This window comes from Pristiophorus japonicus, chromosome 3 (genome assembly GCF_044704955.1).
Source record: "Pristiophorus japonicus isolate sPriJap1 chromosome 3, sPriJap1.hap1, whole genome shotgun sequence".
Taxonomy (NCBI): Eukaryota; Metazoa; Chordata; class Chondrichthyes; family Pristiophoridae; genus Pristiophorus; species Pristiophorus japonicus.
The window spans coordinates 265,410,079-265,434,154 of NC_091979.1; the positions used below are offsets into that span (position 1 = coordinate 265,410,079).

At 45.4% G+C, this 24,076-nt stretch overlaps 1 protein-coding gene across 1 annotated transcript in view; it reads left to right on the forward strand.

Moving 5' to 3' along the window:
• Positions 1-5,507, forward strand: part of gucy2g (guanylate cyclase 2g) — a 130,770-nt gene extending 125,263 nt beyond the window's left edge. Inside the window, exons 19-20 of the mRNA XM_070873982.1 lie at positions 2,247-2,354; positions 5,190-5,507. Of these exons, the coding sequence (XP_070730083.1) occupies positions 2,247-2,354; positions 5,190-5,333 (252 nt within the window). The 3' untranslated portion in view covers positions 5,334-5,507. The remainder of the gene's footprint in view (positions 1-2,246; positions 2,355-5,189) is intronic.
• Positions 5,508-24,076: the final 18,569 nt, after the last annotated feature.

Genomic DNA, 24,076 nt, shown 5'->3' on the forward strand with positions numbered 1-24,076 from the left:
GTGGGGTGCCGCAGGGCTCAGTGCTGGGACCCCAGTTATTTACAATATACATTAATGATTTAGATGAAGGAATTGAGTGTAATATCTCCAAGTTTGCGGATGACACTAAGCTGGGTGGCGGTGTGAGCTGTGAGGAGGATGCAAAGAGGCTGCAGGGTGACTTGGACAGGTTAGGTGAGTGGGCAAATGCATGGCAGATGCAGTATAATGTAGATAAATGTGAGGTTATCCACTTTGGTGGCAAAAATGCGAAGGCAGAATATTATCTGAATGGCGGCAGATTAGGAAAAGGGGAGGTGCAACGAGACCTGGGTGTCATGGTACATCAGTCATTGAAAGTTGGCATGCAGGTACAGCAGGCGGTGAAAAAGGCAAGTGATATGTTGGCCTTCATAGCTAGGGGATTTGAGTATAGGAGCAGGGAGGTCTTACTGCAGTTGTACAGGGCCTTGGTGAGGCCTCACCTGGAATATTGTGTTCAGTTTTGGTCTCCTAATCTGAGGACGGACATTCTTGCTATTGAGGGAGTGCAGCGAAGGTTCAACAGACTGATTCCTGGGATGGCTGGACTGACATATGAAGAGAGACTGGATCGAATGGGCCTGTATTCACTGGAGTTTAGAAGGATGAGAGGGGATCTCATAGAAACATATAAAATTCTGATGGGACGGGACAGGTTAGATGCTGGAAGAATGTTCCCGATGTTGGGGAAGTCCAAAACCAGGGGACACAGTCTAAGGATAAGGGGTAAGCCATTTAGGACTAAGATGAGGAGAAACTTCTTCACTCAGAGTTGTTAACCTGTGGAATTCCCTGCCGCAGCGAGTTGTTGATGCCAGTTGATTGGATATATTCAAGAGGGAGTTAGATATGGCCCTTACGGTTAAAGGGATCAAGGGGTATGGAGAGAAAGCAGGAAAGGGGTACTGAGGTGAATGATCAGCCATGATCTTATTGAATGGTGGTGCAGGCTCGAATGGCCTACTCCGGCATCTATTTTCTATGTTTCTATGTTGGTTCTTTCACCACCTGTTACAGGCCCAGTCTGGCAGTTATGTCCTTCTGGACTTGGCCAGCTTGGTTAGTCGTAGTGCTACCGAGCCACTCTTGATGATGGACATTGAAGTCCCCCACCCAGAGTACATTTTGTGCCCTTCCTACTTTCAGTGCTTCTTCCAAGTGCTGTTCAACATGAGGGAGTACTGATTCATCAACTGATGGAGAGTGGTAGGTGGTAATCAGCAGGAGGTTTCCTTGCCCATGCTTGACCAGAAGCCATGAGACTTCATGGTGTCCGGAGTCAATGTTGTGGACTCCCTCCCGACTGTATAGCACTGTGCCGCCACCCCAGGTGGGTCTGTCCTGCCGGTGGAAAGGGACATACCCAGGGATGGTGATGGAGGAGTCTGGGCCATTGGCTGAAAGGTATGATTCTGTAGTATGAGTATGTCAGGCTGTTGCTTGAATAGTTTGCGGGACAGCTCTCCCAATTTTGACACGTCCCCAGATGTTGGTGAGAAGGACTTTGCAGGGTCGATTAGGCTGGGTGTGCCATTGTCGTGTCCGTAGCCGGTGCCACGATCAATGCCAGGTGGTCCGTCCTGTTTTATTCTGTTTTTCGTAGCGGTTGTGGACAACTGAGTGGCTTGCTGAGCCATTTCAGAAGGCAACTAAGAGTCAACCATATTGCTGTGGGTCTGGAAAACAGAAAAAACCCCACCAAAAACATTTCCAATAAATAACTCATGCCACCACAACATAAATCGCAAAAAAAAAAGATGTTTTTAAAACAATCACACTTACCGGAGGTCGACATTACTTACCTCACTGCCGACACTTCAGCTCGGACTGCCCACTTTCACAGGCAGTCCCAGCACGGCGGCAGCCAAAGATCGAGGCGGTGTCGCAACCAGGGGCGTTGCACACCGGCTCGCCTCTTCCAGGCGGTAATGCTGCACGCCCCACCGAAACCAGTCCCAAAAGTCCTGGCGGGGCTCTGTAAGCTGGCCGCCTGACCGGAAGTGCTTCCCATCGCCACTGCCGCCCCTTCGGGGAAAAACAGAGGCAGCAACAAACCGAAAATCCAGCCCATACTGTTTTGTTTTAAGAAAAACGACTTCACCCATATTATTTGGTAAATCTAACTCATGTTATAGGAAAAATGTAATTTACTTCACAAATAAAAAAAATTAGAAATATTCCCATGTCTACCATTGACAATATGATCCACTTGTATTTTTCATAAGGGAAAAGGAAATCAAGCAACATATTGGCTAAAAGACAAAAAGGGATTCAACATGCCTTTACCAAGATTCGATTTCAATATGGGAGAAGATTTTAATGACTCACTGGAGGTAGGAATGGATTAATTGGAGGTAAACTACATCTGACATGTTAGAGTAGTTGCAACACATTTTGAATTAAAGTATTTTAGTAAAACTGCGTGGGGACAGTCTCCCCTGATGAACAACAGTGGAAAGTTTTATTCTCAAAGGAAGAGAGATTTGTCTTTCACGACCTCTGAGTGTCCCAAAGCGTTTTGCAGTCAATTACGTACTTTTGAAGTATAGTGACTTGTAATGTAAGAAACGTAACGCACCAGGGACTGTCCACTGTAATATGGGCGACCAATGTGCTGAAGCGCATCGAAGAACCACTGCCCGTGTAATTGGGCACAGACACCTGAGGCTTGTAACATGCACAATGGACTCACTGCAGCCAGTGAGGCTGGCTAGTGCTGGCTAGTAGAAGGTTGCTGCACCCCAACTGTCTGCAAGATTCATCCACTGCTGTGTAATTATTCAAACAGGAAGATTTCCCATTGTACAACTAGTGCACCTTGGATGTGCTTTAGCTGCCAGATCTTATTGCATGAGAGGGGAGGCTCCTTCGAAACAAAATGAAACAGTGAGGCTGTCTCTTCCACCCCCTTCTCAACCCCCATTTTACCCCTTCCTTTATTCCCTTCTCCCCATCTCCCCACTGCCACCTCCTCCTTATTCAGCAAACTTCCTGGCCCCCACCAGGCAGCCCACAGCCTCTCATGGTTCGGTGTTCACCACCCCCAGTGCTTTCAATGTGTCTTCATCGTCACACCAAGAGCAGCAGTGATATTTAAATTAGCCAACCTTGTGTAATCAGTTGGGCCCATCTCATTTGTGTGCAAGTGGATCGAACACCTGAACAACACTGGCTGCACCGACTGTAATGTCGGCCCTATAGTTACAAACAATGAGAGACAGGAAAAGACCCTGTGGTCCACCCAGCCTGTTCATACAATTTCAATGCTTTGTACATCACAGTACATACCCTCCCCACCCCACCCAAAACCATGTGATCTTCTGGGAGAAGCGATAAACCAAAGTAAAAACCCAAGTCAGATGGAGAGAAAAAAAATCTGGAAAATTCCTCTCTGATCACCATAGGTGATCAAAACCAGTCTAAGTGATCACTCTGACCCCGATAATGCTATGCAACACTTACCTTTTGAACAAGGTGATCTCCATCCCAGCCTGAAACAGGCCCAATTCTCGCCTGAAGGAATTTAGCGAATCAACATTCATCGGAGAGCTGGCAACCTGTGCCACAGGTCCACAACTCCCTGGGAGAAGAGCCACCTCCTAACATCCAGCCTAGTTCTGGCCTTGTATCATTTGAGATTGTGACCCCGGGCCTCCATAACCCATGTTCTGATGAGGGGTTCACACTCAAAACATATTGTTTGTTCTTCCCACAGGTGCTGCCTGAGCTGTTGAGTGTTTCCAGTGTCTTTTTGTTTTTCCCACTTTCATCTCTGACTCTTTTGTGAAATACACTCCTTGGTACCATGTAGCTCCCCCGGGGCTGGTGGGCAAGAAAGGGAGAATGATGGCATGGATGAGGATTGGATTAGTAGGGCAAAGGTAGAAGGGTGTAGGCTTCTTTCTTCTTCCTTCTTGTTGGCATTGTGCTTTAATTTATCTGGAGGAAATGAAAATGAAGCAATGTGATGGTTATTGCGAAAGTTCTTCTGAAACTTTTGAAGTTGGCCAAATATGTTGCTTGCTCGTGTGTTTGTGCTGCCAAACCATTGTGCAGGTAAACTGCAGGCCATTCAGAATTCTCCGTGGCTGCATGGCTTCTCAGGATCTCCTCAGATGGGTCAAAAGTTTTGTGTCGAGGGCTCAGTACTTGGGGTCTTAGATTTGTGAGTTTCAGGTGCCACTTTTTCCTATAAAAGAGAAGACATGATTATAGCAGTGAAAGCTGGGCAGGGTCTTTTGTAAATAACAGTCCAACACTTAAAGCTATATCAGGAGCTGTTAGCAACAAAGGACAGTAATTAAGGAGGCTCATGCAGGGCACTCTGAGAGGTTTGGTGAATTTGTGGCAGGTGACATAGTGATGGGTCAGTACTTCAGCTTGCATCCCTAGAATACTGTGAGGGTAATGAATGAATGAGTGCTCTATATGCAGGGAAGTGTCAGGGGAAGCAGGAAGTTTACCTTGGCTGCTCTGGTGAGAGCATTAAACTTCTTTCTGCACTGCAAAGGAGTCCTGGGGGTCAAGCATGCACTGCCACAACCACCTCTCTCCACAAAGAGCACATTATATGCTCCTGCACACAATTTCAAACAGCCTGTCTCTCCTTCTCCATTTTTCTGTTAGGAGAACATACAAATCATATCTCCCTAAAGTCTAAGGTTCTTCTCTTGAGTCTCCCTGCCTTCACCGAACTTTAGCTTTCTTCCTTTCCTCCACTGCTGCTATTGGTCCTTTTAATTATTTTTAGTTTTTATATCTTTATGCTGCAACAGGTCTCCACATCTCCTGTACTGATTTTCTGCCCCCAGTGTTTTAACCATTCGGGGGCATTCGGGTGTTCCTCTTGCCTCCCCACATGTTTTCTACCTCCTAACTATGAGATTTCAGCCTCGGTTTGCACAGCCTGGATGCCTTTCGTTTTAATTACCCGACGCAGTGATTTACAGTGGGGTCAGCATTTCCCTAATTTGGCAGCTGGAAGTTCAGCCTCCAATATTTCTAGCCCTCTGTTTTATGTAAGAATAGTGTAGAGTTGATGTTATATGGCATACTTGATGCATTGTTTTGCAGGTCGTTATTTGGTCGTCTCCTGTCCTTATCCTGTAACGCCTTGTTAAAGTTCTAACCTAATGTGACCATTTTTCAAATTGTACCATCACATGTAGAATTATGAGAATGAAGCAGGGCTGGCAGCGTTTGCAGTAACATCGTTACCAGAGAATTCCGGGTCTGATCCTCCAAAAGGTACACGTGCAAGGCCCCTTGGATGCAGCCTTGAGAATAATACAGCAGAAGACAAATCCTTCTGATTGACATGAGGCACTCTCAAAGGCGATCACAAGAAACGTGGAACAAATATGCTAAAAACAGACCATCTGATTACCAAATGAGCAACTTTAGTAGCACTTACAAATCAAATTATTAATAATGATGCAATAATCATTGTCCTGAAGAGTATAGGATTAGAAAGAAAGAATATATTTACTAGACATTTATAATCATTGATATTCTTTGAAATTATGAAAGTTAGAATTATGAATGTTGCTAAGTGGATATATTCAATGATCTCATACCTGTTTACAAAAGTAAAAATGTAGAAAACCAATCACTTACAAATCTGACTATTTGATATTTATTTATTATTTTCATTCATGAGATCGACATTGTGAATGTAACTATGCACATAGAAACACAACATTTTTTGAGGAACTTTCACAAAGTGCATTGAAATGGGTATCTCCAAACAATACCTGTGCAGATATTTTTTTTTTAATGAGAAAAAGAGGTAAAGAAGTCAAAGTCAATCCTAGTTTGTCTCTGTTTGGTACTTCATTTTTTTTATGTTCTTGGGATGTGGGTGGCACTGGAAAGGTACTATTCATTGTCTATTTGCCTGGAGGGCATTAGGAATCAACCACATAATGTGGGACTAGAGGCATGTGTGTAGGCCAGACAAGGCAGGAGTGGCAGGTCCCTTCCCTGGAGGACATCAGTGAACCACTTGAGTTCTCCGATAATCCGACAGTTTTCATGAATGGTAAAGAGAGAAGCTTAAAGGACAGTCTGCTAGAGCTGTTCTAGTTTTGAATGGTGAAAAATTATTTCCACTGTTTGATGAGTTAGCAACAAGATAGCATAAACATATAATTAATAATAAAATCATAAAGAGGGAGGTTAGAAGACATTTTTTCCACAGAGCGTTATTTTAAATATGGCAACTGAAGCTGAGTCAGTCACAACATTTAAGAGGGAGTGAGATAAACATTTTATATGGACCTGTGATACTACTATATGACTACTATTACTACTTTTACAAGAGGAACTTGTATTTAGATTGTGCCTTTAATGTAGAAAAACATTCCAAGTTGCTTCACAGAAGTGAAAGGAATAAATCATGGCTGACCCAAAGAAGGAGATACAAGGAGAGGTGGTGAAATAGGTAGGTTTTACAGAGGGTCTTAAAGGAGTGGAAGGAAGTATGGAGGCAGAGGGGTTTAGGAAGGAAATTCCAGAGGCTGAAGGCATGACCGTCAAAGGTGGGGTGAATGAAGGGGGATGCACAGGGGCTGGACTTGGTGGAATAGAGAGCTTAGCCAGGAGGGTGTATCACTAGAGGAGGAGTGGAGATATAGAGAGAAAAGACCATGTAGGGATTTAAACATGAGGCGAGAATTTTAAACTTGAGGCTTTGGGGGCTGGGCACCAATGTAGGTCAGAGAGCACAAAGTTGATAGGTGAGTGGGACTTAATACAGGATTAGATACAGGCAGCATCGTTTCAGATAAACTGCAATTTATAGATGGTGGAGGATTAGAGGCCACTCTCAAGGGTTTTGGAATAGGTGTCTGGAGGTGACAAAGACATGAATGAAGGTCTATTGAGTCCGTGCCGACTCTCAGCCTGGCCTTTCCCCATAGCCCTGCAATTTTTTTTCCTAGATACTTATTCAACTCCCTTTTGAAGAATAAAATTGAGTCTGCCTCTACCACCCTTTCAGGCAGTGCATTCCAGATCCTAACCACTCGCTGTGCAAAAAAGTTTTTTCTTATGTTGCCTTTGGTTCTTTTGCCAATCACCTGAAATCTGTGTCCTCTAGTTCTTGACCCTTCAGGCAATGGGAAGTTTCTCTCTATCTACCCAGTCCAGATCCCTCATGATTTTGAACACCTCTATCAAATCTCCTCTCAATCTTCTCTGCTCCAAGGAGAACAACCCCAACTTCTCCAGTCTATCAACGTAACCGAAGTCCCTCATCCCTGGAATCATTCTTGTAAATCTTTTCTGCACCTTCTCTAAGTGTGGTGCCCAGAATTGGACACAGTACTCCAGTTAGGGCCGAACCAGTGTCTTATACAGGTTCATCATTTCCAAACTTTTGTACTCTATACCTCTACTTATGAAGTCCAGTATCCCGTAAGCCTTTTTAATTGCTTAAAAGGTAGGGACAAAGACAGGTGATGTTACTGAGATAGGAGTAGGCAGCTCTTGTGATGATGAGGATATGAGGTTGGAAGCTCAGCTCAGGATCACATAGGATACCAAGGTTGTGAACAATCTAGTTCAGCCTGAGATCGTAGCTGGGGAAGGGGACAAAGTTGTTGGAAAGGATACAGAGTTTATGGCGCAGGTAGAAGATGATGGCTTTTATCTTCCCAATGTTAAATGCAGCTCATTTAAAACTGGTTCAAAATGCACAAAAAAGATGCTATTCATTCAGACATTCAATCACCTCTTGGACAATGCTGCACTTTCCCAGTACCACACTGGAGTCTCAGCTCAAATCCTGGAGTGTGTTTGAATCCGCAGTCTTCTCACTCAGAGGAAAAAGATTAAAGATAAATGGAGGGAGGGATATTGTGGATTGTAACAATTGACTCGCTCATTTATTATAGATGGGCATTAGCTGTTATTTATAAGAACTTGCATATATTCTGCAGCGCTACATTAATCATAGAACAGGAGATGCAGTACAAAAAAAATTTGACATCCATAATAGTGAATGGGTTATTTGTATAATTGACAATTTAATTTCATTTGTGGAGTATGGTGTTACATAATTTGTGTAATAAATTATATGTGAATATGCCAGTTCCAGAAAAATAGCACTATATCTTCATTTGATAAATTCACTGACCGCATGCAACTAATATAGAAGAGTTAAATGAAGTATATTTATTCAATGATTAATTGATGATCAAAACTCTCAAATATCTGTGCTTACTGATCCTGCTATTTGCTCAATTAATGTTCCATTGCATCTAGCATATTCACTAATTAAATTTGATAATACTGTGTGTTCTTTGTATGGTTTACATTTAGCTGTGATTAACAATGTACTGTCTCTGAGGTATTTTATGATTAATAAAATCTGATAAAAATTGCAATAGTATAAGAATTAAATAAACTTATCAAGCCTCTCGGATTGACAATCAAGCTAAACATTAGGCATTTAATTGAGTCTTGCAATGAGGGAGAACTGGAGCTGAAAGCTGGATTGCTGTCTTTATAGGTTATTATAGCGCCCTCTGTTGGACATCTACAAAAAGAAACACATTTCAGACTTCAGCTAGATTTTGTTGTGAAAACTTTTTTTTAAGTCCTCAAGAATTTCTGTATGTAAAGATGGATCAGACTCCCAAAAGGACCGTCTTTTAAATTATCCACTAAATTCTAAAATGACACTGCTATTTGCTTGGCTCAGCTGGTAGCACGCTGGTCTCTGAGTCAGAAGATTACGGGTTAAAGCCCCACTCCACTACTACAAGATCATAATCCAGGCTGATAAGTGCAAGAGTGAGGGAGTGTGGTCATTTGAACGAGATATTAAGCTGAGGCCCTCTCTGCCTATTCAGGTGGACATTGAAGACCACATGACAGTTTTAGAAAAAACGTAGGGAGTTCTCCCAGAGTCTTGGCCAACACTCTTCCCTCGCCAACATTAATAACCAATTATTCAGTTCATTGCTGTTTGTGGAATCTTGCTGTAAACAAATTAACTGCTTTGTCTGCCCACAACACAATTGTGGATTCACGTCAAAAAGTAAATGGTGTGAGACTTTTCTTGGAGATGTGCTAAAGTACCATAATAAATACAAGCCTTTTTTAATGTTGCATGTTTAAAACTGTTTGCGGGTAATTTTGACTTTGTGTGACAGTGTAAAATGGGTGATAGCAAATCGGCCGCCCGTTTTACATCTCCTGATTTTTATTTCCATTGAAGTCAATGGAAAGCCCTTCCGCGACACTGTTCTTTACCCCCATTGCAGCAAAGTGTCAGAAAGAAGGAGTGTGTTGTGTATAGAAGAACTCCACAAGGCTGAGTACTGTGAGCTGAACTTAGTATGACCTTCGTCCTCTTTATTACAACTCCAGAGTGCCTAAACAACATGGCAGCCAACCTTTTATACTGGCCCTGCACGTGTGTGCAGGTGACCATTAGGACTCCAACAGTCGTGCCCTCTGGTGGCAAGTATTACATAGTTACATACATAACATCACTCCCTGCCCAAAGTCTTCGGTACAAATTATTTACAAGTTGAGGCGATCCGGGGCCCTTCGCTCCCTGGTTGATCGTCTAAGTTCAAACCCTGGCGTGTGTGAGTTGGCTCCGCGGACCATTGCTGCACTGCACCGCGGCTGGTCTGACCGGACTGTCAGGAACGGTGGGTTCATCCTCGTGATTGACAGCGAGGTCGATTGCTGGTTGGGTGTGTGTTGGTGGATTGTCGATGGTGATGTCCTCTTCAAGTCTTTCCTGGTTGTCAGTAAATCACAATTTGGTCTGATCTAAATGCTTTCTGCACATTTGGCCATTTAACAGTTTGATTATAAACACCCTATTCCCTTCCTTGGCCAAAACAGTGCCAGCAACCCTCTCGGGACTATGACCGTAATTCAGGACAAGTACAGGGTCGTTAACATCAATGTCACGTGAAACAGTCACGCGATTGTGGTACCTGTTCTGCCGGGTTTCCACGTGATCATTAAGATCCAGGTGGACTAGACAGAACCTGGTTTTGAGGGCTCTCTTCATTAACAATTCTGCCGGGGGAACCCCGGTAAGCGAGTGGGGTCGTGTCCAGTAACTGAGCAGAATGCGAGACAAGCGGGTCTGCAGGGAGCCATTCATCACGTGTTTCATGCTCTGCTTGATTGTTTGGACTGCCCACTCTGCTTGACCGTTAGACGCGGGCTTAACTGGAGCAGACCTGACATGCTTGATGCCATTGAAGCTCATAAACTCAGTAAATTCCGAGCTGGTGAAGCATGGTCCATTGTCGCTGACAAGGAGGTCGGGCAAGCCATGGGTGGCGAACATGGCCCGGCGGTTTTCAATGGTGGCTGTGGACGTGCTGGATGACATGATTACGCATTCAATCCATTTGGAGTAAGCTTCACAACTACTAAAAACATCTTTCCTAGAAAGGAGCCGGCAAAATCTATGCGGATCCTGGATCACGGTTTGGAGGACCATGACCACAGACTCAGTGGAGCCTCCCTTGGTGCATTGCTCAGTTGCGAGCAAGTGTTGCACTGAGGCATGCATGACTCCAAGTCCGAGTCAATGCCGGGCCACCAAACATGCGCCCTGGCAATTGCCTTCATCATGACTATGCCTGGCTGGGTACTGTGTAGGTCACATATAAACGTTTCCCTGCCTTTTTTTGGCAAAACCACGCGATTACCCCATAAAAGACAATCCGACTGGATGGATATTTCAGCTTTGCATCGGTGAAACGGCTTAATTTCATCTTGCATTTCCCCGGGAACAGCCAACCAGTTCCCATTTAGGACGCAACTCTTTACTAATAATAGCACAGGATCCTGGCTGGTCCAGGTCCTGATCTGGCAAGTTGTGACGGGTGACTCCTCGCTCTCAAAAGCACCCATGACCAGTAGCAAGTCTGCAGGCTGTGCCATTTCAACCCCAGTGGTGGGTAATGGTAGCCGGCTGAGAGCATCGGCACAGCTTTCAGTGTCTGGTCTGTGGCGGATAACATAGTCATAAGCGGATAATGTTAGTGCCCATCTTTGGATGTGGGATGAAGCATTGGTATTTATACCTTTGTTCTCTGAAAACAGTGAAATGAGCGGCTTGTGGTCATTTTCAAGCTCAAACCGAAGTCCAAATAGGTATTGGTGCATTTTCTTAACCCCATATACACATGCTAACGCCTCTTTCTCAACCATACTATCGACTCTCTCAGCCTTAGATAGACTTCTAGATGTGTATGCAACCGGTTGGAGGTTGCCCGATACATTTGCTTGCTGTAACACACAGCTGACCCCATACGATGAGGCATCACAAGCTAGCACTAAACGTTTACATGGGTCATAGTGTACAAGCAACTTATTTGAACATAGCAGGTTCCTGGCCTTCTCAAAGGCTGTGTCTTGAGATTTGCCCCAAATCCAGTCGTCACCCTTACGTAGCAACATGTGCAAAGGCTCTAACAACGTGCTCAACCCTGGTAGAAAGTTATCGAAATAGTTGAGGAGTCCCAGGAACGAATGCAGCTCCGTCGCATTCTGTGGTCTGGGTGCATTCTTAATGGCCTCTGTCTTTGAGTCCATGGGCCTGATGCCTTCTGCTGTAATCTTTCTCCCCAAAAATTCAACTTCTGGCACCAGGAAAACATACTTGGTGTTTCAGCCTGAGTGCCACTCTGTCTAGGCAACTTAGAATCTCTTCCAGATTGTGTAGATGTTCGATGTTGTCACAACCAGTGATCAGGATGTCGTCTTGAAACACAACGATGCACGGAACAGATTTCAGCAAACTCTCCATGTGTCTTTGGAAAATGGCTGCAGCCGAGTAAATCCCGAAAACATCGCAAATAGGTGCAGGAGTAGGCCATCCGGCCCTTCGAGCCTGCACCGCCATTCAATAAGATCATGGCTGATCATTCCCTCAGTACCCCTTTCCTGCTTTCTCTCCATACCCTTTGATCCTCTTAGCCGTAAGGGCCATATCTAACTCCCTCTTGAATATATCCAATGAACTGGCATCAACAACTCTCTGCGGCAGGGAATTCCACAGGTTAACAACTCTCTGAGTGAAGAAGTTTCTCCTCTTAGTCCTAAATGGCCTACCCCTTATCCTTAGACTATGTCCCTGGTTCTGGACTTCCCCAACATCGGGAACATTCTTCCCACATCTAACCTGTTCAGTCCCATCAGAATCTTAAACGTTTCTATGAGATCACCTCTCATCCTTCTAAATTCCAGCGAATAAAGGCCCAGCTGATCCAGTCTCTCCTCATATGACAGTCCAGCCATTCCTGGAATCAGTCTGGTGAACCTTCGCTGCACTCCCTCAATAGGGCACATGTGGTATATAAACAGCCCTTTGTGTGTGTTGATGCACGTCAGTCTTTTCGAAGATTCAGCCAGCTCCTGTGTCATGTAGGCGGAGGTTAGGTCCAAATTGGTGAACGACATCTCCCCCCGCTAACATTGCGAACAGGTCATCTGCCTTGGACAGCGGGTATTGGTCCTGTAGTGAGACTCGGTTAATCGTTACCTTGTAGTCTCTGCAGATTCTGACCGTGCCATCGCTTTTCAACACCGGAACAATTGGACTGGCCCACTCATTGAACTCGACTGGCGATATGATTCCTTTGCATTGGAATCTGTCCAGTTCGATCTCGACTTTCTCCCTCATCATATATGGAACCACCCGAGCCTTGTGATGGACGGGCCGTGCATCAGGGCCAAGATGAATCTGTACCTTGGCGCCTGTGATGTTGCCGATGCCTGGTTCGAATAGCGAGGGAAACTTGCTCAGCACTTGAGCACACAAGGCGTCATCCACTGAAGATAGTGCTTTGATGTCGTTCCAATTCCATCTAATTTTTTCTAGTCAGCTTCTGCTGAACAGCATTGGGCTATTACCTGGAACAATCCACAATGATAGGTCATGCACAACTCCATCGTACGATGCCTTCACTGCCGCACTTCCAATGACTGGTATGAGCTCTTTAGTGTAGGTACGCAGCTTTGCATTAATCGGGCTCAGTTTGGGCCTATGTGCTTTATTGCCCCACAGTTTCTCGAAAGCCATCGAGCTCATTATTGACTGACTCGCACCCGTGTCCAACTCCATGGATACTGGAACTCCATTTAATTTGACTTTCAGCATTATAGGAGGGCTCTTGGTGGTGAAGGTATGTACCCCATACATTTCTTCCTTGGGTTGAGCTGCCTGTGCTGCATGATCCGCGCCAGATCGATCATCCTCTGCCACGTGGTATGTCGCAGCACGTTTGCACATTCGCTGGAGGTGCCCCATTGTTGCGCAGCCTTTGCACACGTAGTGCTTGAATCGACATTGATGGACCTGATGATTACCCCCACAGCACCAATACGGTGCTAATGGATTCACCCCCGATGGCGGACTGAGTCATCACAGGTCTTGCAGCTGCAGACATATAGGCCCTGTCGTATGCGGCTCAGCCTGCCAGCGACATCATTTTATGCACAGTACTTGCCGGTGAGCTTCGATGTTGAGAAGATATCTGTTTGGTGTTATTGTCCGTGGCCATGCATGCCTGGGCGATCGCGATGGCCCTGCTCAGGTCTAGGGTTTCGGCAGCCAGCAGCTTTCGAAGAATGACCTCGTGGCTGATGCCCAGCACGACAAAGTCCCGCAGCATTTACCCCAATGCAGCTCCAAAATCGCAAGGTCCCACGAGGCGTCTCAGATCGGCGACATAATCCGCCACGTCCTGGCCCCTGGAGCGATGGTGCGTGTAAAAACAATATCTGACCATGAGGATACTCTCCTTCGATTTGAGGTGGTCCCGAACCAGCGTGCACAATTCCTTCTCCATTGGTTTTGTCGCTGCGAGCAGATTCTTGATGAGGCCATATATTTTAGGCCCACAGACGGTGAGGAGAACTGCCCTGCATTTGGCTGCGTTAGTGTCTCCTTCCAGCTCGTTGGCCACGAAGTACTAGTTGAGATGCTCGACGAAGGCTTCCCAATCATCACCCTCTATGAATCTCTCTAATCTTCCAATGGCAGCCATGGTTGCATGAAGGATCATATTCTGTTACTCGTCGCCAATTGTTGTGTATAAAAGAACTCCACGAGGCTGAGTACTGTGAGCTAAACTTAGTGTGACCTTAGTCTTCTTTATTACAACTCCAGAGTGCCTAAACAACATGGCAGCCAACCTTTTATACTGGCCCTGCACGTGTGTGCAGGTGACCATTAGGATTCCAACAGTCGTGCCCTCTGGTGGTAAGTATTACATAGTTAAATACATAACAGAGTGCAAGAATACTTCTGACACAGACAAAAGTCGAGCTGTTAGTGCACCCATAAAAAAAGTCATCTCACGCTGCTGCACGACATTACATATTGTTCAATTCTCAAAATAAAAATTTTGCAACTGTGACACGTAACCAACTTAGAAACATAGAAACATAGAAAATAGGTGCAGGAGTAGGCCATTCGGACCTTCGAGCCTGCACCACCATTCAATATGATCACGGCTGATCATGCAACTTCAGTACCCCATTCCTGCTTTCTCTCCATACCCCTTGATTCCCTTTAGCCATAAGAGACACATCTAACTCCTTTTGAATATATCTAACGAACTGGTCTCAAAAGCTTTCTGTGGTAGGGAATTCCACAGGTTCATAACTCTGAGTGAAGAAGTTTCCCCTCATCTCAGTCCTAAATGGCTTACCCCTTATCCTTAGACTGTGACCCCTGGTTCTGGAACTCCCCAGCAACGGGAAAGTTTTTCGTGATTCTAACCTGTCCAATCCCGTCAGAATTTTATATGTTTCTATGAGATCCCCTCTCATTTTTCTAAATTCCAGTGAATATAAGCCGAGTTGATCCAGTCTTTCTTCATATGTCAGTCCTGCCATCCCGGGAATCAGTCTGGTGAACCTTCGCTGCACTCCCTCAATAGCAAGAATGTCCTTCCTCAGATTAGGAGACCAAAACTGCACACAATATTCAAGGTGTGGCCTCACCAGGGCCCGGTACAACTGCAGCAAGACCTCCCTGCTCCTATACTCAAATCCTCTCACTATGAAGGCCAACATGCCATTTGCCTTCTTCACCGCCTGCTGTACCTGCATGGCAACTTTCAATGACTGATGTACCATGACACCCAGGTCTTATTGCACCTCCCCTTTTCCTAATCTGTCACCATTCAGATAACATAGAAACATGGAAACATAGAAAATAGGTGCAGGAGTAGGCCATTCGGCCCTTCGAGCCTGCACCGCCATTCAATGAGTTCATGGCTGAACATGCAACTTCAGTACCCCATTCCTGCTTTCTCGCCATACCACTTGATCCCCCTAGTAGTAAGGACTACATCTAATTCCTTTTTGAATATATTTAATGAATTGGCCTCAACAACCTTCTGTGGTAGAGAATTCCACAGGTTCACCACTCTCTGGGTGAAGAAGTTTCTCCTCATCTCGGTCCTAAATGGCTTACCCCTTATCCTTAGACTGTGTCCCCTGGTTCTGGACTTCCCCAACATTGGGAGCATTCTTCCTGCATCTAACCTGTCTAAACCAGTCAGAATTTTATATGCTTCTATGAGATCCCCTCTCATTCTTCTGAACTCCAGTGAATACCAGCCCAGTTGATCCAGTCTTTCTTGATATGTCAGTCCCGCCATCCCGGGAATCAGTCTGGTGAACCTTCGCTGCACTCCCTCAATAGCAAGAATATCCTTCCTCAAGTTAGGAGACCAAAACTGTACACAGTACTCCAGGTGTGGCCTCACCAAGGCCCTGTACAACTGCAGTAACACCTCCCTGCCCCTGTACTCAAATCCCCTCGCTATGAAGGACAACATGCCATTTGCTTTCTTAACTGCCTTCTTAATCTGCCATGCATTTGCCCACTTACCTAACCTGTCCAAGTCACCCTGCAGCCTCTTAGCATCCTCCTCACAGCTCACATTGCCACCCAGCTTAGTGTCATCTGCAAACTTGGAGATATTATATTCAATTCCTTCATCCAAATCATTAATGTATATTGTAAACAGCTGGGTGCCCAGCACTGAACCTTACGGTATACCACTAGTCACTGCCTGCCATTCTGAAAATGATCCGTTTATTCCTACTCTTTGCTTCCTGTCTGCCAACCAGTTCTCTATCCACGTCAATACATTACCCCCAATACCATGCGCTTTAATTTTGCACATTAATCTCTTGTGTGGGATCTTGTTAAAAGCCTTTTGAAAGTCCAAATATACCACATCCATTGGTTCTCCGTTGTCCACTCTATTAGTTACATTCTCAAAAAATTCTAGAAGATTTGTCAAGCATGATTTCCCTTTCATAAATCCATGCTGACTTGGACTGATCCTGTCACTGCTTTCCAAATGCAGTCTTTAATAATTGATTCCAACATTTTCCCCACTACCGATGTCAGGCTAACTGGTCTATAATTCCCTGTTTTCTCTCTCCCTTCTTTTTTAAAAAGTGGGGTTACATTAGCTATCCTCCAATCCATAGGAACTGATCCAGAATCTACAGAATGTTGGAAAATGACCACCAATGCATCCACTATTTCTAGGGCCACTTCTTTAAGTACTCTGGGATGCAGACTACCAGGCCCTGGGGATTTATCAGCCTTCAAACCCATCAATTTCTCTCACACAATTTCCTGACTAATAAGGATTTCCTTCAGTTCTTCCTTCTCGCTAGACCCTCGGTCCCCTAGTATTTCCGGAAGGTTATTTGTGTCTTCCTTAGTGAAGACAGAACCAAAGTATTTGTTCAATTGGTCTGCCATTTCTTTGTTCCCCATTATAAATTCACCTGTTTCTGACTGCAAATGACCTACATTTGTCTTCACTAATCTTTTTTTCTTCACATATCTATAGAAGCTTTTGCAGTCAGTTTTTATGTTCCCTGCAAGCTTACTCTCATACTCTATTTTCCCCCTCCTAATTAGACCCTTTGTCCTCCTCTGCTGAATTCTAAATTTCTCTCAGTCCTCAGGTTTGCTGCTTTTTCTGGCCAATTTATATGCCTCTTCCTTGGATTTAACACTATCCCTAATTTTCCTTGCTGGCCACAGTTGAGCCACCTTCCCCGTTTTATTTTTACGCCAGACAGGAATGTACAATTGTTGAAGCTCATCCATGTGATCTTTAAATGTCTGCCATTGCCTATCCACCATCAACCCTTTAAGTATCATTCGCCAGTCTATCCTAGCCAATTCATGTCTCATACCATCGAGTAGATCCCACTTCTGTTGGAAATTACAGCAACAAATCGATAACTTCTTTACATTAACCCAATTTACACACGGACTGAGCTTCAGTGCTTCAGTGAAATGTCTGAAATGGGACCCACCCGGGGGCCTAGGCTGGGAACGTGGCCTGGACTCTCGAAGAGGATGCCATTTTGCTTTTGTATAGATTTTGGCTCCCTTGCAAAGGGGGCTGAGGATGCACTACTATGCTATTAGTAGGGGAGGTGGGGGAGGGAATTCAGCAACCCCCCACCCGTCCCCCACAGACCCAGCTGCCACTGCTATAGTTTGTAGCCTCCTGGGCCAGGTGGTTCCCCTAGTTGTGCCCCTAGTGGTGCAGGTACCCACCATTGCCATGCTAATGAAGAGACCTCCCCCTGACCCCTTTAGGTTTGGCAGGGTCACTGGCAGTGGTCTCCAGTGGCTATGATGAGAAGAAATTTCCTCTCTCAGAGGGTCATGAATCTTTGGAATTCTCTATCCAGGAGAGCTGTGGAGGCTGGGTCATTGAATATATTTAAGGTGGAGATAGATTTTTGAACTATCAGGGAGTCAAGGGTTATGGGGAGTGGGCTGGAAAGTGTAGTTGAGGCCAAGATCAGATCAGCCATGACCTTATTGAATAGCGGAGCAGGCTTGAGGGGCCGTATGGCCTACTCCTGCTCCTATTTCTTTTGTTCTTATGATCCCAGCGTACATGATCACCGGTTCACACATTTTCAGGACTGTTATGTTTACTGACTGTGTACTATAGAAGGCACAACGTAGACATGGTATCTGGAAAGCCAGAATTTTATAAACACGTTTAATCTAATCTACTGCAAACAACTTTTCTCCACAAGCCTATTTGAGTTGCTCAACATTGTAAACCGAGTTATTGCTGGGTCATCTGCTGTGGATAATAATCTGATTGTACTTTCATCTTAACAGCAGTAAATATAAAACTTGCTCCCCTAACCATAATTAGTCTGCATTATTGCCAAACAATCTGTTTGATGGTGCTGGCCTGATATATGATAGGTGCACTGTAAGGATACAGATTATGCAATCGGAACTTTAAAACTGACTATATATCACAATGACTTTCGTAATGCTTCCTCCCTCAGCCTCATGTGTAATCCTTCTGACGAACTCAGCAATCTACAAAGTTACATGCACATCATGAGATGTTGAACAAGTAATGAACTCAACCGAAGGAGAAATCTGAGCAGCCCTGAATTTAGACACTTTGCAAGCGATTTTAACCCTACTCGCTCAGCAAAAATCTGGCGAGTGTGCAGTAAAAATCACCCTAGCTCTTACCTGTCCGAAAGCCAGCACGATCGCAATATCGACAATTTTAACCTGCTCTCCTGAGCAGGCAGCAAGGACAAACATCTGGAGCTGACTGCGTCCTTCTTTACATATGCATGTTGCAGCCTGATGACATCATTGAGACCCGACTGTAATTTTAACTCAGGCCTGAGCGGGGAAATCCACCTGGAGTTAAAATCAGGGCCAATTGATTCCTCTTTGGCTCATTAGATTTTATTCGACATGGGCAACCTGGCAGTGCCGGTGATGCACAATCTGGCTCCCAAGTAAATGGCTGTGGGTTTTGAGCTGTTTGCTTTTGCGATCACTGCCAAATCTGAAAGCAAGATCCATGAAAACATGAGCAGGACACCACACAGGTATGCTGGACACCCTGAGCTTGGGTTTCCTGCCTTGACCCACTAGTTTTAGAAACATAGAAACATAGAAAATAGGTGCAGGAGTAGGCCATTCGGCCCTTCGAGCCTGCACCGCCATTCAATATGATCATGGCTGATCATGCAACTTCAGTACCCCATTCCCACTTTCTCTCCATACCCCTTGATTCCTTTAGCTGTAAGGGCCACATCTAACTCCCTTTTGAATATATCTAACGAACTGGCCTCAACAACTTTCTGCGGTAGAGAATTCCACAGGTTCACAATTCTCTGAGTGAAGAAGTTTCTCCTCATCTCGGTCCTAAATGGCTTATCCCTTATCCTTAGACTGTGACCCCTGGTTCTGGACTTCCCCAACATTGGGAACATTCTTCCTACATCTAATCTGTCCAATTCCATCAGAATTTTATATGTTTCTATGAGATCTCCTCTCATTCTTCTAAATTCCAGTGAATATAAGCCTAGTTGATCCAGTCTTTCTTCATATGTCAGTCCTGCCATCCCAGAAATCAGTCTGGTGAACCTTCGTTGCACTCCCTCAATAGCAAGAATGTCCTTCCTCAGATTAGGAGACCACAAAGATGTGGCCTCACCAAGGCCCTGTACAACGGCAGCAAGACCTCCCTGCTCCTATACTCAAATCCTCTCGCTATGGAGGCCAACATGCCATTTGCCTTCTTCATCGCCTGCTGTACCTGCATGCCAACTTTCAATGACTGATGTACCATGACACCCAGGTCTGGTTGCACCTCACCTTTTCCTAATCAGTCACCATTCAGATAATATTCTGCCTTCCTGTTTTTGCCACCAAAGTGGATAACCTCACATTTATCCACATTATACTGCATTGGCCATGCATTTTCTCAGTCAGCTAACCTGTCCAATTCACCCTGCAGCCTCTTAGCATCCTCCTCACAGCTCACACTGCCACCCAGCTTAGTGTCATCTGCAAACTTGGAGATATTACACTCAATTCCTTTGTCTAAATCATTAATGTATATTGTAAATAGCTGGGGGCCCAGCACTGAACCTTACGGTACCCCACTAGTCACTACCTGCCATTCTGAAACTGACCCATTTATTCCTACTCCTTGCTTCCTGTCTGCCAACCAGTTCTCTATCCACATCAATACATTACCCCCAATACAATGTGCTTTAATTTTGCACATTAATCTCTTGTGTGGGACCTTGTCAAAAGCCTTCTGAAAGTCCAAATACACCACATCCACTGGTTCTCCCTTGTCCGCTTTACTAGTTACATCCTCAAAAAATTCTAGAAGATTTGTCAAACATGATTTTCCTATCATAAATCCATGCTGACTTGGACCGATCCTGTCACTGTTTTCCAAATGCACTGCTATTACATCTTTAGTAATTGATTCCAACATTTTCCCCACCACCGATGTCAGGCTAACTGGTCTATAATTCCGTTTTCTCACTCCCTCCTTTTTTAAAAAGTGGGGTTATATTAGCTTACTCCAATCCATAGGAACTAACCCAGAGTCGATAGAATGTTGGAAAATGACCACCAATGCATCCATTATTTCGAGGGCCTCTTCCTTAAGTACTCTGGGATGCAGAATATCAGGCCTTGGGGATTTATTGACCTTCAATCCCATCAATTTCCCTAACACAATTTCCTGATTAATAAGGATTTCCTTCAGTTCCTCCTTCTCGCAAGACCCTCGGTCCCCTAGTATTTCTGGAAGGTTATTTGTGTCTTCCTTAGTGAAGACAGAACCAAAATATTTGTTCAATTGGTCTGCCATTTCTTTGTTCCCCATTATAAATTCACCTGATTCTGACTGCAAATGACCTACATTTGTCTTCACTAAACTTTTTCTCTTCACATATCTATAGAAGCTTTTGCAGTCAGTTTTTATGTTCCCTGCAAGCTTCCTCTCATATTCTATTTTCCCCCTCCTAATTAAATCCTTTGTCCTCCTCTGCTGAATTCTAAATTTCTCTCAGTCCTCAGGTTTGCTGCTTTTTCTGGCCAATTTATATGCCTCTTCCTTGGATTTAACACGATCCCTAATTTCCCTTGTTAGCCACAGTTGAGCCACCTTCCCCGTTTTCTTTTTACGCCAGAGAGGGATGCACAACTGTTGAAGTTCATCCATGTGATTTTTAAATGTCTGCCATTGCCTATCCACCGTCAACCCTTTAAGTATCATTTGCCTGTCTATCCTAGCCAATTCATGTCTCATACCATCGAAGTTACCTTTCTTTAAGTTCAGGACCCTAGTCTCTGAGTTAACACTGTCACTCTCCACCTTAATGAAGAATTCTACCATATTATGGTCACTCTTCCCCAAGGGGCCTCGCACAACAAGATTGCTAATTAATCCTCTCTCATTACACAACACCTAGTCTAGGATGGCCAGCGCTCTAATTGGTTCCTCGGCATATTGGTCTCGAAAACCATTCCTTATACATTCCAGGAAATCCTCCTCCACCGTATTACTACCAGTTTGGTTAGCCCAATCTATATGTAGATTAAAGTCACTCATGATAACTGCTATACCTTTATTGCACACATCCCTAATTTCCTGTTTGATGCCATCCCCAACCTCACTACTACTGTTTGGTGGTCTGTACACAACTCCCACTAGGGTTTTCTGCCCTTTAGTGTTCTGCAGCTCTATCCATACAGATTCCACTTCCATCCAAGCTAATGTCCTTCCTCACTATTGCATTCATCTCCTCTTTAACCAGCAATGGTTGTGACAGACAGCGATGAAAAATTGCTCAGGGATATGTTCTGCTGTGTATCGCTTCCCGTCCACTTTCCGATAGGCATGTCCGGTGGTATGATACGTTGCAGGCTATATGTGGGCAGGCACATGCTAATGATATTACAGTGTCAGCTGTGGCTCAGTGGGTAGCACTCTCGCCTCTGATTCAGAAGGTTGAGGGTTCAAGTCCCACTCCAGGGACTCGAACACATAAATCTAGACTGACACTCCAGTGCAGTGCTGAGGGAGTGCTGCACTGTCGGAGGTGCCATCTTTCGGATGAGATGTTAAACCGAGGTCCCATCTGCTCTCTCAGGTAGACGTAAAAGATCCCATGGCATTATTTCGAAGAAGAGCAGGGGAGTTATCCCTGGTGTCCGGGCCAATATCGATCCCTCAATCAATATAACAAAAGCAAATTATCGGGACTTTATCACATTGCAGTGCGCAAATTGGCTGCCGCGTTTCCAACATTACAGTGATGACACTCCATAAAGTACTTCATTGACTGTGGATGTCGGGTGGTCGTGAAAGGCGCTATATGAATGCAAGTCTTTCTTTCAGGAAAACAACCTCCGCCATGTTTCTCACCATGTGGCATTACATGCTGGATGTAGGACCGCCTACATTCGTAGGGCAGTGGAGAGACGTTTGTGGGAAGAGGAGCGTGTGCAAGTGGTATCAGGACCTGAAATACTGGAAGTGATGGGGCAGGACTCCTAGCAGCCAACCCAGAAGGATATTGATCCCATCCCAAATCATGGGGCTAAAAATGCAGAGACTCATAATCCAGTTCACGTGCGAGGATGCTCCTGGGAATTCCATGGTTGACTCCAGCAGACTTTATGGGATCAGTGGCCCACTGGGGTTCAGAGTGGGGTTTCTGTGAGGATTCTTCATCGCAGTCAAGGCCACCTACTACCCAAGGCCCCGCCTCACCGCTGGCCAAGAACAGGGAAACACTCATCAAAGACAAGGAGCACTTCAAAGATCTCCTCAACCGAGACTCTGCCTTTGACTTGAGTGTTCTCGACTCCATCCCGCAGCATGCTACCCGCCATCACCTCAGTAAAGCCCCAACACTGCACGAGGTAGGAAAAGCCATAAGGCAGCTTAAGAACAACAAGACTTCGGGAATGGATGGAATCCCTGCTGAGGCACTGAAGTATGGCCAAGGGGCACTACTGGCACGAATACATGACTTCATCTCTCTCATCTGGAGGGAGGAGAGCATGCCGGGAGATCTGAGAGATGCAGTGATCGTGACCATCTTTAAAAAAGGGGACAAGTCCAACTGTGGCAGCTACAGAGGAATCTCCCTGTTATCAGCCACTGGGAAGGTCGTCGCCAGAGTCCTCCTCAACCGTCTTCTCCTGGTGGCTGAGAAGCTCCTCCCGGAGTCACAGTACGGATTTCGTCCCGTATGGGGCACAACGGACGTGATCTTTGCAGCACGACAGCTGCAGGAAAAATGCAGGGAACAGCGCCAGCCCTTATACATGGCCTCCTTCGACCTTACAAAAGCCTTTGACACTGTCAACCGCGAGGGTCAATGGAGCGTCCTCCTCCGTTTCAGATGCCCCCAAAAGTTCGGCACCATCCTCCGCCTGCTCCACGACGAAATGCAGGCCGTGATCTTTACCAACGGATCCATTTCAGACCCAATCCATGTCCGGACTGGGGTCAAACAGGGCTGCTTCATCACCCCAACCCTCTTCTCAATCTACCTTGCTGCCATGCTCCACCTTACAGTTGACAAGCTCCCCGCTAGAGTGGAACTAAACTACAGGGAAGCTGTTTAACCTTTGCCGTCTCCAGGCCAGTTCCAAGACCACCCCAACCTCTGTCGTCGAGCTACAGTACACGGACGACGCCTATGTCTGCGCACATACAGAGACTGAACTCCAGGACATAATCGACATATTTACTGAGGCTTACGAAAGCATGGGCCTTACGCTAAACATCAGCAAGACAAAGGTCCTCCACCAGCCGGCCCTTATTGCTCAGCACTGTCCCCTCGTCATCAAGATCTATGGCGCGGCCCTGGACAACATGGACCACTTCCCATATCTCGGGAGCTTCCTATCAACATGAGCAGGCATTGACGACGAGATCCAACACTGCCTCCAGTTCGCCAGTGCAGCCTTCGGCCGCCTGAGGAAAAGAGTGTTTGAAGATTAGGCCCTCAAAACTGCCACCGTGTTCATTGTCTACAGGGCTATAATAATACCTAGCCTCCTGTATGGCTCAGAAACATGGACCATGTACAGTAGACACCTCAAGTCGCTGGAGAAATAGCACCAACGATGTCTCCGCAAGATCCTACAAATCCCCTGGGAGGAAAGACGCACCGACATTAGCGTCCTCGACCAGACCAACAT